Source organism: Lipophrys pholis (assembly GCF_963383615.2).
Source record: "Lipophrys pholis genome assembly, chromosome: 16".
Lineage (NCBI taxonomy): Eukaryota > Metazoa > Chordata > Actinopteri > Blenniiformes > Blenniidae > Lipophrys > Lipophrys pholis.
Window position 1 is genome coordinate 26,317,929 of NC_137634.1, and position 18,632 is coordinate 26,336,560.

At 45.5% G+C, this 18,632-nt stretch overlaps 1 protein-coding gene across 1 annotated transcript in view; it reads right to left on the reverse strand.

Annotated features, from left to right (window-relative positions):
• Positions 1-3,953: 3,953 nt before the first annotated feature.
• LOC308121917 (myotonin-protein kinase-like) overlaps positions 3,954-18,632 on the reverse strand; it is a gene marked incomplete at both ends in the record, with an annotated part of 57,533 nt that continues 42,854 nt past the window's right edge. The window contains 5 exons of the mRNA XM_080483443.1: positions 3,954-4,055; positions 5,676-5,750; positions 14,277-14,516; positions 14,726-14,867; positions 17,867-17,933. Coding sequence (XP_080339569.1) covers positions 3,954-4,055; positions 5,676-5,750; positions 14,277-14,516; positions 14,726-14,867; positions 17,867-17,933 — 626 coding nt within the window. The remainder of the gene's footprint in view (positions 4,056-5,675; positions 5,751-14,276; positions 14,517-14,725; positions 14,868-17,866; positions 17,934-18,632) is intronic.

Here is an 18,632-nt window from a genome sequence, read left to right on the forward strand (position 1 = left end):
AAATATTAGCTTTGAGCTCTTTCACTAGAAGTCCAGTCAGATTTGACCCATTTATAAATTTCCTCTCCTAAAAGTGAAATTCATCAGTCTGTCACAGCAGTGTGACACAGGGCAGTTCAGTACTTAATATAACGCTCACAATATTTCTATAGAAATGTGTCTTTATTATGTGATACGCTCATTATAAATGATGGTTTAATGTACTCTCCTTTTTCACATTATGGGGAACAAACAAATACTGGATCTTTACACACACACACACACACACACACACACACACACACACACACACACACACACACACACACACACACACACACACACACACCAAGCTGTATATAGGTAGTTAGAATCTGTGTTTTATTTGTTGTCATTGTTAATAAATATAACTTTTGGAATCGTACTTGCTGTCTTATTAATGAGCACAAAGGTGAATGAGATGTCGACTCTTCTGTGTCCAGAACTCCAAACTCCTTCAAGATTTTCTGTTAATTCTGGTAATTAATTTAACTATTAAATAAAATTCCAAATTAATTGTTGAGTTGGTTAAACAACTGGCTGTCATGTCCTGTTAAACAGTGTTTTCCAAGACTGAAGATAAATATTGTGGCCAAATGAATGAGGAGGAATTTACAGATCTAATGTAGAGATAAGTGACTGTTTTCATTATATTTACAAATACATACACAATATTATGATATTGGAGACAGCGAGAAAGTTTATCTATCTATCTGTCCACCCAGCCATCCCGTATTGTAGTTTGTCCATGTAGAGTTGCCGTAGTTCATACAAGCCGGACAGATCTGGTACCGACACCGGACAGATCTGGTACCGACTCCGGACAGATCTGGTACCGACACCGGACAGACCAGGAGCCTCATTTATAAAGCTGCTTACGCACAAAACAGGTCCTGAAAGATGCATACACCACTTCCCAAGCAAAGTTTGTGATTTAAAAAAATTTACTTTGGGGGGGAATGTTGGTACCGGTTCTCAAACTTAGAACCTTGAGCAGCACATTCTGGAGACGGGGAACCTGGTGGTGCTGATGGTGAGGTGGAGAATTGAACTAGATTCATCTCATATGTTTAATGTCTTTAAATATCAGACTTATTGATCCACGTGATCATAAACAGCCAAGCTGCAGAGTTCTAGATGTTTCTTTAGTGGAACGTTACTGCTGAATCAGCAGAACCATGTTCATATGTTCTAATGATCCAGAGGATAGAAGTGATTGATTATCAACTGTGACAAAGTGAGTAACAATCAGTGTAAATCCAGAGTAAACACATAAACAGCACGGTGACAGTCACAGTGAGTAAAGCTGCAGTTTGGATGTTCCAGTGTAAAAACTGATTCCGTCCTCAGGAGGACACTGACTGTCTGTCTCCAGTCTCTGGGGACGTCTGTTCTGTTCCAGCTGCTTTTATTAGGATTTACAGCTTTAAGGTACAAATATACTAAACTGTATGTACACGGTAACAAAGCGAGTCCCTGGGAAAGTCTCATGTAAAAAAACTGCAGTTGAGATGATTTACCAAAGTTTACATGTAAAATAAAGAAATTATAGATTTTATATTGTTTATTTTATTATTATACAGACGTCATACAGTTTAGTGTATTTTTACATTATGGTTGTTAATCCTGATAAAAGCTGCGGTACGGTCATCCGCTCGGGACGCACTGCTGCTGCAGACAGAACCTCCACCTCCTCCACCTCTAGTGACTGAGGATAAAACCTAAAGTCCACTGAACCTTTTCACAGTTTCTGTTCAAATATTAAATTTATGCATTTAATAACCAGAAAAAACTTGATCAGTCTGCTGGTCTCCACCTAAATGTCTCCTTCCTCAACGACACCATGGAGGCTGTTTTGGTGTCCAGCGGTGGGCTGGGGTGCTGTCCCCCCATGATGTCACTCTCCCCCATGATGCCACTCTCCTGCATGATGTCATTCTCCTTCATGTCACTCTCCTCCATGATGTCACTCTCCTCCATGATGTCACTCTCCTGCATGATGTCACTCTCCCCCATGATGTCACTCTCCACTATGATGTCACTCTCCTGCATGATGTCACTCTCCCCATGATGTCACTCTCCCCATGATGTCACTCTCCTCTATGATGTCACTCTCCCCATGATGTCACCCTCCCCATGATGTCACTCTCCTCCATGATGTCACTCTCCTCTGACCTCCATGATGTCACTCTCCTCTGACCTCCACCTTCAGATCAGACTCTTCTCCTCCACCTCTACAGTCACTGATCTCTCTCAGACTCTCACTATTTCCATCAGTGACGACGAGCTGCTGATTTTTTTTTTGTTTTGTTTATTTATTAGTGATTCCACTACTGTGACACCAAATAATCAAATTTTCCTGACCTCCACCATCTCCTGACCTCCACCTCCTCCATCACTATTTCTCTCTCAGTAAAATTCCTTTTCTTCATCTTTTCTTTCAGGTTTTAGCATCAAATGCTGGAGATCAACAGGCTGATTGAGATGTAATAATATAACGAGGCCCTTTGCTTTGAGCATTGATGGTAGAAAGTGGGCGTGTTGGGGGCGGAGCCTGAACGGTCACCTTCCAGGTGGATTGGATCTAGAAAAGGAAAGTGCGTGCAGATGTGCGTACGCACGGTTTTATTTATTCGAAATTTTTTTGGCGCAGGCCATTTTCAGCTTTTGGGCGCACGGACATTTCTAGTAGGAATCCTGGGAATGTTTTCTAAATGAGGCCCCTGGTACCCACAGCGGAGGAGGGAAAGGCCGAAGGAGGCTTCATCATGGAGGAACAAAAAAACTCATGCATTTAAGCACGGGAAACAAGTGCTGATGGAAGTGAAGTGTTTTTCAAAATAAAATAAAATAAGACTGAGACAGTGTGCATTTTCAAAATAAAAGTCTTTACTCTCTCTTAACAGCCCAGGACCAAATGATCCGCGGCCCGGTTCTGTGCACTGTATTTTTACATCTACAGACTTGTTTTCATCGAATTACAAGTTTAAAAGGAAAAACGCTGCCGTTGAACAGGCTGCACTTGTAGTACTTACAGAAATATCACAACACATAAGTTTTCATTTCCAACACACTGTTTCCATCAGAATTATTATATATTATATATAAATATTATAATTTTTTTCTCCAGACACACGAGAAACAGCGTCTGGATACTCCCGCTAGGACTAGTTGTTTTAACGTGGCATGTAGTTTTACTCCAATTGTTATTTTGCACTACTTAATTCTTGCTTGAATTTTATTTTAGAATTTGGAGAGATTTTAGGACCAATGCTGTGTAACAAATGTAATAAAGAAATGTTGAATAAAGATTGAAATGCTGTAAGTTATTTAATATTCACAATGTGTAAATTGCTCATCATTCAAATGATGGGAAAATAATTAGTGATTAAGTTCGCCGCCTCTTTAAAATCTCATTAAACCTTCATTATGGTCTTCATCTGCAATATTTTCTATCCTACAACAAGCCCAGCAGGCGAGGCATATAACTGTGCAACACAAGAGCAAACTCCACCCGAGCGTGGAAACAAAACCCTGAAGAGCGTCATGTCCATTGTGACAACTAAACGCACCAATATGGTCTAAAAGCCTGAAAGGTCATATGTGTGGCAGGATGTCTCTGAACCTGATCCACGTCACTCACAAGTCAGACATTTTCATCGTCACAACAAATAAGTATATAAAGTGAGTTCAGCGCATCTAAGTACTGTGAAGGCTGGAAACACACAAGACAGGCCCAAGACGTCCTCTTCATTCCTTCTTCACCAACTCCCAGCGCCGTCACAGTGAAGACACCGACTTCAGCTCATAAAGTGGTATTTGATCCTTCTCTTCCTGTTCGGGGGTTTGTGGGGACATCTGGAGGCCAGAGAGACGGCGTGAAGGACGAGGAGTCCTTCGTCCTGCTCAGTGGCCACGTTGGCCTCCAGCTGTGTTCAGGACAGCTGGGTGAAGCAGAGGCGGTCCCAGGCCTGGAGCTCCCGCCCCTCTGCACACACCAGCAGGTACCACTCACTGCTCACCTGGGGAAGATACACCTGCAGCACAGGAAGCAGAGACACCTCATCTCAACCTGGAGACATTCCACTCACATGGGATTACATCACATGGGATTACATCAACAAACACTGTGTGACTGCTGCAACTTCATACTATGGTAGGATTATAAAAGTCATTGAACATGAAGCACCTCACTGAGTGAACAACCAGAACTTCATTGGCTGCCAGTGTCCTATAGGATCAAGTCTAAAATGCTGGTCCTTGTCCTCAGAGCCTTGCATGGTCAGTGATCTGATCCAGCCTTACACCCCTGAACGGCTCTGAGGTCTGTGGATCAGAACCTGCTGAAGGTTCCAAGCTCTCATTTCCTCACTAGAGGTGACCGATCCTTCCAGGCTGTTGCTCCGAGGCTTTGGAAGGATCTTCCTCCCTCTTTGTGCTCAGTTGACTCTGTTGACACCTTCAAGAGCAAACTTAAGACTCATCTATTAGTTCAGGCTTTTAATGAAATACTTTGGGCTGTCGGGGTTTTGTCTTGTCTTGGCCTTTTATATTCTGTGTACTCTCTGATGTTTTTGAACTGTGTTGTGAAGTACTTTGTGGCTTTTTGTCTGTGAAAGGTGTTATATAAATAAACGCTATTATTATTATTATTATTATTATTATTATTATTATTATTATTATTATTATTATTATTAATAATATTATTAGTATTATTATTATTAATATTATTATTATTATTATTATTATTATTATTATTATTATTATTATTATTAATATTATTAGTATTATTAGTATTTATAGAGATATTTATTAAGCCAAACTCGACAGTCAATCTTACAGGGATAAGCACTTAATGCTTACCTGAACAAACAAAACTCACATTGTCAGCAAATCAAACAAGAGACAACAAATGTTTGAAACCATTGATCTCTATATATTTCTACTCATCACAGTGAAAACTGCAGCTGCTGTCGTCTAACATTGATCACTGAACCATCAGCTAACATTCAATAAACTGTCCTGCTCAACGGCACCTTGGCAGCCTTGACAGATGTTCACAGCTTTATCCTTTTCACCTTTAAACTCTCCAGTCCTGGTCCTGGAGGACCTGGTCCTGGTCCTGGAGGACCTGGTCCTGATCCTGGTCCTGGACAAGGAGGGCCTAACTCCTGGTCCGGAAGGACCTAAGTCCAGGATGTTCCAACCCGTTCTTCCAATGAAAGTCCAACCTCCCATTATGACCCCAAACCCTCCAGGACTAGGTCCATCCAGGACCAGGGCCCTCCAGAACCAGGGCCCTCCAGGACCAGGGCCCTCCAGGACCAGATCCCTCCAGAACCAAGGCCCTCCAGGACCAAGGCCGTCCAGGACCAGATCCCTCCAGAACCAAGGCCCTCCAGGACCAAGGCCCTCCAGGACCAAGGCCGTCCAGGACCAGGGCCCTCCAGGACCAGGACCAGAGCCAGAGACTAATGTTTTACACTAAAGCTCCAAACGCTACTAAAAGACTTTGTGTGAGTAACTGTGTGAGTAACTGTGTGAGTAACTGTGTGAGTAACTGTGTGAGTAACTGTGTGAGTAACTGTGTGAGTAACTGTGTGAGTAACTGTGTGAACCACGCAGATGTTTTGAGAAGCAGCAGTATTTAAACTCACCCTGTGGAACAGAAGCAGGTGGCGGTGAAGAGAAACCACCAGAGGGTAGTGACTGGCTGTGGACCGGCTCCTGCTCTGCAACACATGAAGGCACAGCACTGAACCTGCTGCAGCGGCAGAGAGGGCAGCTCCACCAGCTCCACCAGCTCCACCAGCTCCACCAGCCGCTACTCAGCCTTACTCAACTTCACTCTACCTGACTCGCCTCGCCTCGCCTCTACTGGACTTACTGTACTCGCCTCGTCTCAACTCTACTTGACTCTATTCACCTCTACTTGCCTCGCCTTGACTCGCCTCTACTTAACTTGACTCTACTTGACTTCACTCTACTCGACTTGAATCTATTCGCCTCGCCTTGCCTCTACTCGAATCGACTTTACTCGCCTTGCCTCGCCTCTACTTGACTTGACTCTTCTTGCCTCGCCTCTACTCGCCTTGACTTAACTCTACTCGACTTGACTCTACTCGCCTCTCCTCTACTCGACTTGACTCTACTCGCCTCTCCTCTACTCGACTTGACTATTTGCCTTGCCTCTACTTGACTCTATTCCCCTCAGTCTTGGTCGTTTTTCATTACAATACAGTACCACCGCAGTGTGGGCGGAGTCATCAGAGCTTCTCCCTGTCGGGTACAAGTAATCACCCCCAAATGTGGAGTGAACATCCCTGGGATATCAGCTCAAATGATAAATTAAATAGCATATATTTGAATATGTTTATTGATAATATTACAAAATGTGGATTGTTAGGATGGTGCTTCACTGTCCGGGGTTTTGGTTAACTGGTGACTTCTGCCAGCAGCCGTTAGCAGCAGCTGATGTTAAAACAAGACAAGCAAACGCTACGATACTTTAAACTGTTGTGATCAGTTTACAAAATGACGGTGAATGAGCCGCCTTCTGACTCATCTGTGTCGTGATGTTTCGGTCAATCAGTGACTGCCGCCTGCCGCAGGTATGAAGTACCTGGTAGTGGAACTAACACGTAGTGGAAAAGCCTCAATGGTGAGTAGAGTCAAGTAGAGTAAGGCTGAGGAGGAATTAGTGGAAAAGCGCCATAACGCACATTATCATCGCATACTTTAACTGCAGAGGCTCTGCTAAACAACTGTGGAGTAGAATAGATTACATGCTGTTTCCAAAGTGTTCTGTCAGGCAGAGAGAACAACAAAGAGGAAAAGTACGCTTACATCCCCTGGTGTTTCCACACAGTAGGGAGGCAGAGCAAGGGATGCTGGGTAGATATTCAGCTCTGTGACTGGAGGAGAGAGAGAAAAGTCAGAGGCCATGATGTGCAGGCATTCAGCTCCAAGGTGCAATGTCTGCCAGCCAGGCTTATAATCCAGATTAAATGAGAAGAGACTCAACAGAACCAAAGAAAAACCCATCTGGTGGATGAGATGATGGTGTGAGAGTGAAGAGACGGCCTTAGAGTGCAAGCTTTGATTTAGGTCGAACGAAGCAAGGCACTCGCTGTGGTTGTCAATTCATCAGATGTGTTCAGTCAGTCATTGTTAGTGCAATATCATTAGCTGTGTTTACACTGACATGAACAACCAAAATAAAAGCTTTCATTTAAACGGCTCTATGTGTAGATCCTGATGTGATGGGGTCCATTCAGAAGAACCGACTGGTTCCTGTCTGTCCTTCTGAACAGAGTCTAGTCCACACGGGTTCTGATCAGGTCTCCATAGTTGGAGTCAGATTCTCTTCACTGTGCATGTTTGTTATGTAACGTCACCACAGGAGGCTTCACGCTGTTTAGAGAAAAATGCAGTGGTCAAAGCTCCGCTGGAGGATTCAGAAGAGATGGTGCTCTCACACAGAGAATTGTCTTTTCCTGATCAGATTCTGAACAAGGACAAGGGTTCTTTGTGTCTAAAGAAACAAAGCAGCTCAATAAGCATGTGCATGCTGATAAGAGCACTGCAAGCGTATCTTAAAATAAAGAATAGGAAAGGAACTCCAGACCGTTGTTGGGCTTAAAAAAACAGGAATGCAAGCTCCTGCATACCGAGGCTATTTTCAGCCTGGATATTTAGGACCATGTTCTGACTGAACGCTCCAGTGGAAGTCGGCACAGTTGGAACTCGTTCCACCTCATATTTAGGTTGCTCTTACTGACTCAGACTCTAAAGAAACACAAACAGTTTTGACCCCATAGGGCAAGGGTGTCCAAGCCCGGTCCTGGAGGACCCCTGTCCTGCATGTTTCAGTCCCTCCCTGCTTCAGCTTACCAGAATCAAATGATGATGTCATCACCAAGGCTGTGAAAAAGCCCAATAACGAGCCCCTCATTGCGATCAGCTGGTGTTGCAACTGGGAGGAGCTAAACCTGCAGGACAGGGACCCTGGAGGACCGAGGATGGACACCCCTGCCATAGGGTCAGGCTCACAGGTAAAACAGGATGCAGTCTTCACTAAAGAACAAATACTGCTATTGGTGACATAACTTCCACAACAAACAACAACAAAAAGCAAAGAAACAAAAAAAACATTTTATCTGCTTTTCATTTTGATGCACATTTTTCAAAGGGACTCTCAGAAATCCAGTTATCTGTCTTCTGCACCGCTCTGTCCTGTTCAGGGCTGCAGGCTGCTGGTTTTATCCCACTAAAGGTGTGTGAAGGCAGATTCACCTGGACAGGTGAGCAGTCCATCACAGGTCACATGTCACCCACACACCTACACCTACAGGTCGTGTCTTCAATTGTTCTCATATGTATATATATACACACACACACACACACACACACACACACACACACACATATATATATCGTGCCATCCCATACTTTGCCATACTGTACCGTACCATACCATGTCATGAAATACCATACTGTACCGTGCCATATCATACCATACCGTACCGTACCATGCCATACTGCACTATACCATACCATACCGCACTGTGCCCTACCATACCATACTGTACCATACCGTATCGTGCCATAAGCCCGTTTCCACAGCACAAAAAGTGCAGGAATGGAACGGTATGGTCCGGTATGGTTCGGGTTTCCACTGCAAGAATTGTGGATTTTACAGAAATAACCTCTCCAAAATGTTGAGGCTTTTCCGTCGCCCTTCTGTTGAGGTACTCAGGATGACTGAACGGTCTGATGTTGAGGAGCCGTCTGCTGATTGGTCAGTGATTCACTACAATATCAATATTTTAATATGTCGCTGTATGAATCCAGGTTGTTAACATATTCAGCTTTGCACTGGTTGTTGAAAGAGCAGAGGTGAGGCAGGATGGAGGCTGGGACTCGGGAGCAGACACTACGGCCGTAACCGGACCAGGATTGGAGCTCGGGGGCCCGGAGGTCTGTCGTCCAGCTGGCAGCTCCGGTGCACTACCGGGTCCGCCCATCACATCACCTCACGTCTCTGGTCGGTGCTCCATTGTGCAGCCCGCCATGTGTCTCACACACTGGCCGGCTCCGGAGCTCCGGTTCCCCAACGCCGGAGTTCTGGAACCTGCCGGTGTGTGCAGACACATGCGAGCTATGGTGCGGCGGCCAGCGGCTCAAGACGCGACATGAGGCAATGCGACAATTGGACTCGAACCGCATCCACACATGGAGCGCCGTGACACCGGAGCTGCCCCGAGCCCCGAGCCCTGCTGTCTGCGATCTCTGCCCCAACACGGAGGTTGCAGCTGCAGCTCTGTGGCTGCAAAAAAAGTGAACTAAACAACGAGAGCAAAGAGGAGGATTTAAACAACAACAACAGAGGATTGAAAAGCTCCAGGTCAGCCGCCCCGGCTGAGATTACTGTTGCAACGTCACGTATCTGCAGAGCTCTTAACCCCGCCTACATCTTACCCTACTTTCTGTCTCGGAAACGCACCAGATTTGGCTCTCGGTAGCTTTGCCATACCGCTCCGTACCGCTCCGTACCGCTCCATACTGCTCCGTACCATTCCATACCACTCCATACCGCTCCGTACCGCTCCGTACCGCTCCATACTGCTCCGTACCATTCCATACCACTCCATACCGCTCCGTACTGCTCCATATCGCTCCGTACTGCTCCATATCGCTTCGTATCGCTCCGTATCACTCCATACTGCTCCATACCACTCTGTACTGCTCTGTACCACTTTGTACTACTCCGTACTGCTCCATACTGCTCCATACCGCTCAGTACCGCTCTGTTTTGGTGCGGTGGAAACGGGGCTAAAGCGTACCATGCCATACTGTACCGTACCGGCACATACTGCGCAGTGGAAACGAGGCCGAAGCTCCTGGATACTGGCTAACTAGCTAACGAGCTAACTAGCTAACTAGCTAACTAGCTAACTAGCTAACTAGCTAGCTCCCACACTCACCCAGATGGATTGTTTCTTTCAGTTCAGGTGGTCGATGAAGAATAATTCCATGAGGGGCGTCTCGTGTGAACAGGAGCATTGAAATAAAGATATTTCTCTTCATTCGGACAGATTTGATGATGTTTGAAATGTTGTAATAATAATGTTGTAATAACACCATATTTTGTAATAATCTGCCGCATTTTGTGATAAATTCTTGAACGCATTTTGTAATAACTTGTTACAACAGTTATTACAAAATGTGGGTGTTCCATTCTTTATGTAATAATTTAGTGCATAATGTAATGTAATGTAATTTGAACCCTCAAAATTGCTGCCTTAATTAGAAAAACCATCAAACCATCAGAACAACATTAAGCACTCCAGCTTAATTAGAATTCATAAAAAGAAATAGTAGGAGGTTTGAAGCCAAAATCTAATGTAGCTGTATTCATGACAATGGAAAAGGTGTTCACCTGCTCCAAACTAAAGCTACGCTCATTAATTATTACTGACACCAAAATACGGGCGCACGGACATTTTGCCAGACATAAACGTAATGTTATGCAATGATTATAGACGATACAAATGTGCCATCAAGGAAGTAATTTGGGCATCATCGAGTACGGCCTCTTCTTGCCTTGACTCATATTCATGTCTTGGAGAGAACCTTTGTCTCTCAGTATTCTCAATGAAGAGACGGGTCCTTCCAGTAATGTTCTCCAGGCCTCTCTGCAATGTGTTCAAGGACCATCAGTGGCAAACCCTCTGAGTATGCGTCAGCGTTTTGCAATTCTGTTTACAAAGTTGCTTCATGAGCAAAAATGTTTTCACATGAAATAAGTTATTTACACTTTTTGCACTTCCAAGTCCCAAGTACAATACATTGTCTCTCACAGGGCTTGTTTTACCTACAGTTCTTTAAAACATGAGGAACGGTGTGTGATTAAATGCACTCAGTGCCTCTTACAACCTGGTTTGATTTACTCAAGAAAAAAGAAACGTCTGGTGGAAATACTGGTCGACTTGGAGCTTTAAAAATCTCCCAACACGATGGCAGATGATCTAAAAGGTTAAACCTGAGTTAGAACTCTGCATTCTACCATTGTTGTGTTGGCAGAACATCATCGAACGCAAACACTGACATATAATGCTAGTCCAACTAGAGAATACATTTTTTCCTAATTATCAAACATATAACCATGTGTATGGATAAAGGACAACATTTATTACATAATGCACCAAATTACTACATTTTCTTATGTAGTAAGTTTTATAATATGTAAGTTATTTCAAAATGCGGCAAAGTTGATTAGAAAATGCATTCAAGACTTTGACTACAAAATGTGGTGTTATTACATAATGAGTGGAAAATGTATTACATATTGCACCATCATTACATAATGGTGCAATATGTATTGAATTGTGGAAGGAACAGAAACAAATTCACTCAAGAGATTTGTGATTCTCTTAATGTGACTTGAAGAGGGCTCAGATTTATGCGTTACCTATATTTACATTTAGTTAGGTTTTATATAGAAATCCAAATGATGATGACAATAATTCGATTTGGAAAGACAATAATGATCCTCCATGACAGTCACATGACGTCTCCAACCAATGTTATTGATCCTAAATGAATGGCTCCATAAATATTCATTGTTTATGAGGTGATTGTGGTTTCATACTGGACGAGGTCAAAACACAGCAGGTGATGGTGTGAGGAGGAAACAGTGGATGATGCCTTGCCTCTGTCCTTGAGCAATCGCCAGTCCTGCATCTTCTTCCTCAGTCGCTTCATTTCTGTTTCCAGCTCACAATATCTTTTTTCTGCTTCATTTAACCACCTGAAAGAAAAGAAAGACAAAGGATGTCATCTTCAAACAGAGAGAGAGAGAGAGAGAGAGAGAGAGAGAGAGAGAGAGAGAGAGAGAGAAAGAGTGGGATGGAGAGATAGAAAGGGAGAGTGAGTAGGACTGAGAGAGAGAGAGGGAGTGAGTGAGAGAAAGACAGATTGAGAGAAAGAGAGGGAGAGAGGGAGAGAGGGAGAGAGAGAGAGAGTGAGAGTGTGGGAGGGAGAGATAGAAAAGGAGAGAGAGATAGAGAGAGGGAGAGAGGGTTAGAGAGAGGGAGAGAAAAAGTGGGACAGAGAGGGTGAGATAGAGTGAGAGAGAGGGGAGAGTGGGAGGAAGATACAAAGGCAGAGAGAGAGTGAGAGAGTGGGAGGGAGAGAGAGAGGGAAATAGTGAGATTGAGAGAGGGAGTGAGAGAGTGAGAGAGTGGGAGGGAGAGATGGAAAGAGAGAGAGAGTGGGAGAGAGAGATTGAGAGAAAGAGAGTGAGACAGAAGGAGAAAGAGAGTGAGAGGGAGAGCCAGGGAGAGAGAGAGTGAGAGTGTGGGAGGGAGATAGAAAGGGCGAGAGCGAGAGAGAGGGAGGGAGGCAGAGAGAGGGAGGGAGGCAGAGAGAGTGAGAGATACAGAGGGAGGGAAAGATGGAGAAAAGACGGACACAAAAACAGGCACAACTGCTCAAAGCCGTCCAACTTGTGTGTCCAGTAGAACCTCAGACTAGAGACCTGGTAAGAGCAGATAAACAGTCGAGCACCGAGGTTTTCACTGTTAACACCTTAATGAGGGACAGCCTCCAGCAGGGGGCGCTGCTGTGGACTTTACTTCTGTCAAACATGAGGCCCGTGGACCAGAACCGGCCGCAACAAGCTCCAATGAGCCCCAGAAACCAATCAAGGTGGTTATAAAGGACTTTTAATATTTCATTGTATTTTGCAGCAGAATGTTTCATTAAAATGGACTTTATGTTGTTGTTGTTGTCGTCTTTAGTACTTAATGTGTGATCTGGCAGAATTCATCCCGTACACTGTGGCCACAACAAAGAAATACTTAAAGGTTATTAGAGCTTTATTTTACCAGTCCAGCAACTCAGGATGGAACTGGACTGAATGTGGCTTCTGAAGATAAATTCTATAAATTTCTATATATACCCTACAGTCAGACAGCTAATACACCTGGAGGACCCTTCACCCTACAGTCAGAGAGGGAATACACCTGGAGGACCCTTCACCCTACAGTCAGAGAGGGAATACACCTGGAGGACCCTTCACCCTACAGTCAGGCAGGTAATACAACCGGGAGGACCCTTCACCCTACAGTCAGACAGGTAATACACCTGGAAGACCCTTCACCCTACAGTCAGACAGCTAATACACCTGGAAGACCCTTCACCATACAGTCAGGCAGGTAATACAACCGGGAGGACCCTTCACCCTACAGTCAGACAGGGAATACACCTGGAAGACCCTTCACCATACAGTCAGACAGGTAATACACCTAGATCACCTGGAGGACCCTTCACCCTACAGTCAGGCAGGTAATACAACCGGGAGGACCCTTCACCCTACAGTCAGACAGGTAATACACCTGGAAGACCCTTCACCATACAGTCAGACAGGTAATACACCTAGATCACCTGGAGGACCCTTCACCCTACAGTCAGACAGGTAATACACCTGGAGGACCCTTCACCATACAGTCAGACAAATAATACACCTGGAGGACCCTCCACCCTACAGTCAGACAGGTAGTACACCTGGGTAAAGACCACAGACAGCAGAGTCAGAGCAGCCAGTCTGGACCGGATTTACATTAAGAAAACACAAACTAACCTTCTGGTCCAGTCCACCATCACACCTATAGGTTTTCTGACCATCTACTGGTCACAGGTCTCTCATTGCAGCTACGCCCACACCCACCTCCATATTGGACTTTTAACATCCAGCTCACACAGGACATGTCCTTCTGTCAAGCTTTGGCCGTCTTCTGGACTCAGTGGAAGCGGAAGAAACTGGTCTTTGAGTTTGTGAGTTTGGCCAAATGGTGGGAGGTGGAGAAAACCCAATTCAACTTTTCTGCAAGCAGTACACCGCACACAGGACACAAACACAAAAAGACCGTCTCCCCGGGGCTAGAAAAGGAAATGAGTTCATTGGAAGAAGAAACCAGTAAAGGAACAGAGAGCAATAGAACATTACCTGGCAGGAAGAAAGCTTTAAACACTTTCCTCCACACAAAAGCTAAAGGGGCTTTACTCAAACACCAAATCGCCTCAATTAAAAAAACTGATGCTCCAAACCGCTTCTTCAAATCAGAGAAAAAACCCAGGAACAATAATATAATGACACCTTAAACAGCAATGGAGCAATAACAACACCCCCTTCTGAGATGAGGAAGCTGATCTTCAGGTTCTACTCAGACCTGTTAAGCACAGAGACCTGTGACCCTGGTAACATGGCCCAGATCCTGGAGGGGCCCAGGTCCTGGATGGGCCCAGATCCTGGAGGGGCCCAGGTCCCGGAGGGGTCCAGGTCCTACAGGGGTCCAGGTCCTGGAGGGGCTCCCACGGCTGGAGGAGTCCATCTCAGCCTCGCTGGAGTTCAGCTGCTCCCTTGAAGACATGTCCATGGCGCTCCAGCAGCTCAGCTGTGGATGGTCTCCCGGGATGGATAAGCCGACCAGTCCCTGTTCAGAGAGGGACCAGGCAGGGCTGTCTTCTGTCCAGGATGCTGTACAGCATCGCCATTGAGCCCCTCTTGGCTCAACTGGAGCAGTCTGCCAGGACGACCAATTCCAGGAAGTGGGAGAACTGCTGTGCTATCAGCTTATGCTGATGACATCACAGTTTTTATTACCCACAGAACAGACATCCAGACTCCGCAAAGCAAACTCACCTTATGTGAGAAGTTCTGCTCAGCCAAGGTGAACTGGATCAAGTGTGAAGGGTTCGTCCTGGGGCAGTGGAACAACCAGCAGCCAACTCTACCTGCTGGGCTGCAGTGGAGCACTGAGGGAGTGAAGTGTCTGAGCGTCTTTCTAGGGACCAACGACTCCCAAAAGAAGAACTGGGAAGGTCTGGCGGAGAGAGTCAGTGCCCGATTGTCTGGATGGACCTGGTCCAGCCACAGCTGTCTCACAGGGGGGGGACAGATGAGCTTCAATGCTCTGGCACTGCTTCACTGTGCTGGAGCCTCCTGCAGCCCTGATCAAGGATATACAGAGCAGACTGGTGAACTTCTTCTGGGGCGGTGCTCACTGGACCAGAGCTTCAGTCCTGTACCTTCCTCTGTCTGAGGGAGGTCAGGGACTAATGGACATCCAGAGCCGCCTAAAGACCCTCCGTCTCCTGACCGCACAGCGCTACTTGTACCACCGAGAACAACTATGGACAGAAACAGCATCTGTGCTGCTGGGAAGAATCAGAAACCTCCATTACAATAAACATCTGTTCCTTCTCAACCTGGCTGAGGTGGATCCATGGAGCGCATCAGTCTTCTACCAGTCTGTCCTGAGAGCCCGGAGGACTGTTCTCACTGCCCGGAGAGACTCTTCCCAGGTGTTTGGCAACATAAGAGAAGAGCCACTGTTCCATAACCCCATGATCCAAGCCAGGCTCCTCTGCTCCCTGACCATACAGAGGACCCTAACATCAGCTGGTCTGACCAAGCTGAGAGACCTGAGGACGGTGGGACAGTGGAAGACTGCAGCCGGGTTGAGCCAAGAGAACAATGTGTCTCTAATTTGTGATGTTTTTGACAGTTTGACATGCAGTTTTTCAGTTGACATATCAGAAATATGTTTGATTAACATGAGCACATTGAGTTTCTTGTTGTTAAATGGTTCATTTTAACACATGTTGTTCAGATAATATGAATAAATGGGATTCAATCTACTTAATATGAATAGATGGAAATGTGTGACATGATTAAATTACATTAACTCAACAAATTATTTTTGTGTTTGTGGAAATGACTGAGAATTATTTTTTTCAGTGTATCTGTGGAAAGTTCTGGCCCAGTTTGGTCTCGATCCAGGTCTGATAGCAATGATCAAAGTGTTGTACCAGGACATAGAGAGGACTGAAGATCAACGGGGGGCTGAGTGCTCCTTTTAAAGTCAGGAGGGGTGTTCGGCAGGGCTGTGCTCTCTCAAGTATGCTCTACTGTCTGTCCTTTGAACCTCTGCTCTCTCAGGTATGCTCTACTGTCTGTCCATTGAACTTCTGCTCTCTCAGATATGCTCTACTGTCTGTCCTTTGAACCTCTGCTCTCTCAGGTATGCTCTACTGTCTGTTCATTGAACCTCTGCTCTCTCAGATATGCTCTACTGTCTGTCCATTGAACCTCTGCTCTCTCGGGTATGCTCTACAGTCTGTCCATTGAACCTCTGCTCTCTCGGGTATGCTCTACAGTCTGTCCATTGAACCTCTGCTCTCTCAGGTATGCTCTACTGTCTGTCCTTTGAACCCCTGCTCTCTCAGGTATGCTCTACACCCTGTCCATTGAACCTCTGCTCTCTCAGGTATGCTCTACTGTCTGTCCATTGAACCTCTGCTCTCTCAGGTATGCTCTACAGTCTGTCCATTGAACCTCTGCTCTCTCAGGTATGCTCTACAGTCTGTCCATTGAACCGCTGCTCCACAATATTCGCTCCTCTGTCAGCAGGTTTTATCTGCATATGCTGATGATATCATTGTTTTAACATCCAAGCAAGACGACGTTGACCTTTTAAACAAATGTGTAGAGTTTTTAATTTACTGATGGGGGCAAAGGTCAACTGGGGAAAGAGTGAAGCACTGGCAGTGGGGGGATGGACCGAGGGTCTACCAACATTACCAGCCGGATTATTGTGGAGGAGAGGAGGGGTTAAATATCTGGGGGTTGTAGAGGAAACAATCATAGAAGCTATGCATGTAGCAGTGTAGAGGAGGAAATTCTAATGGCTCATGTAGAAAGTGTCTAGAGACATTCCAGCGTGTGTAGTAGAGGCTAAGCAGATCTATTAAATACCTGAGTTAAGAGAGTGAGCGCGCAGCTGCATGTCTGGGCTGCACTCATGTTATGTTTATTTGGCATAGCTGTCTTTTGTTATACATACACAAGTGTTTTAAAAAAATGGAACGCTCTATTAATGGTTCTAATCGTGTCATAAGCAGTGCCAAAAGCTGAAGGTGGGTCAAGATGACCTAGAGGCAGATTGTTAACAATACGACACCATTAAAACTCCCAAACAAGGTAAAAACCCGGGGGAGGGGCTGTGCAGAGGGGACTTTTGAGGACACAATTAGATTCAAGCGTATGATGGGCATTCAAAAAAAATAATAAAGGCAGGACCAGAGAAGAGAATAAAAGAAGAGGTCAAGCTCTGTACAAACCAGCCTTTGACCGGTCGGAGACTCTGAGTTTTGCCTGTTTTGGGAATAAAACTCGTTTGCATCCAAGTCCAGCTTCTCATCTGATTTTTGCTTCTTGGATCAGATTTTTACCAGTAGAGTTGGAGAATTAGAGGAAAATGCTCGTGGGATCACCGATCAGCTCATCTGGACCAGAACACTATACCTGATTGGGACCAGGACAGGGTGTGCCTGGGAGAGGAAGCTTTTATGGGGGAAAACTGGGAGGGGTTAAAAGAAAAGATACAGGCCAAGCTTAACAAGTGGAGGTGGTTACTGCCAAAGACGGCTTTTAGGGGGAGAACGTCAGTAATCAACAACCTGGTGGCCTCCACTATGTGGCACTGTGTGGCCTGCAGAGCCCCTCAGTCTGAAGGGAGAGAAGGCCTTGAAGGCCTTGAAGGCCCTGACGGCCCGCCACTGGGATCGACAGTGGAGGATCCTTCATGGTGCGGTGGCTGTCAACAGCCTGGTGAACAAGATGAATCCCACTGTGTCGTGTCCTTTTTGTGACGAAGAAGAGGCTATTCACCGTTTTTTAAAATGTCAAAGATTCACAGCTTTGTTCGCTGTTTTAAAAATGTTCTTCTCTTCTTTTAACAAAACTTGGTCAGAGCAGGTTTTTATCTTTGGAGCTGGGTACAGGAGGAGGGAGGCCAGGAAGTACCCCCTGCAGAAGTTCCTGCTGGGTGAAGCCAAGATGGCGATGTCTGTGAGCAGGAAGCACAAGGCTCAGCAGGGGGTGGACCGGGACCAGCTCACAATGTTTTTATCTTTGGTGAGGGTGCCAGGCTGGGTGGAATTGAACTTTTTTAAAGAAATGAAGGACCTGGAGAGTTTTAATGAGAGGTGGTGTTATAAGAACATCATCTGCTCTGTGGTGGAGGAGGACTGGAGTTCAGCACTTTATTTAACAGGAAGTGTTGATTTTTTACTCTGAACTGGCTTTTGTTTGTTACTGGTGAAAACATGGCAATATGGGTTTTCAGAAAAATAAATAAAGGTTGATTAAATATCAAAAAATCTCTGTCTCTCTCTCTCGCTCACACACACACACACACACACACACACACACACACACACACACACACACACACACACACACACACACACACACACATACACACACCCCTTCTGATTGAGAGATGACAAAAATAATAATGAAAGGCACAGATGAATGTGTTGGCTCATACCTCTGCAAGTTGACATCAGGTCCTGAGCCTTGGTCTTTCTCTTCCTCCTCCTCCTCCTCCGTGGTGGTGAGAGTGGACATGGCCGGACCCTCCTCCTCCTCCTCCCCCTCTTCCTCCTCCTCGGTGGTGAGAGTGGACATGGCCGGACCCTCCTCCTCCTCCTCCCCCTCTTCCTCCTCCTCGGTTGTGAGTGTGGACATGGCCGGACCCTCCTCC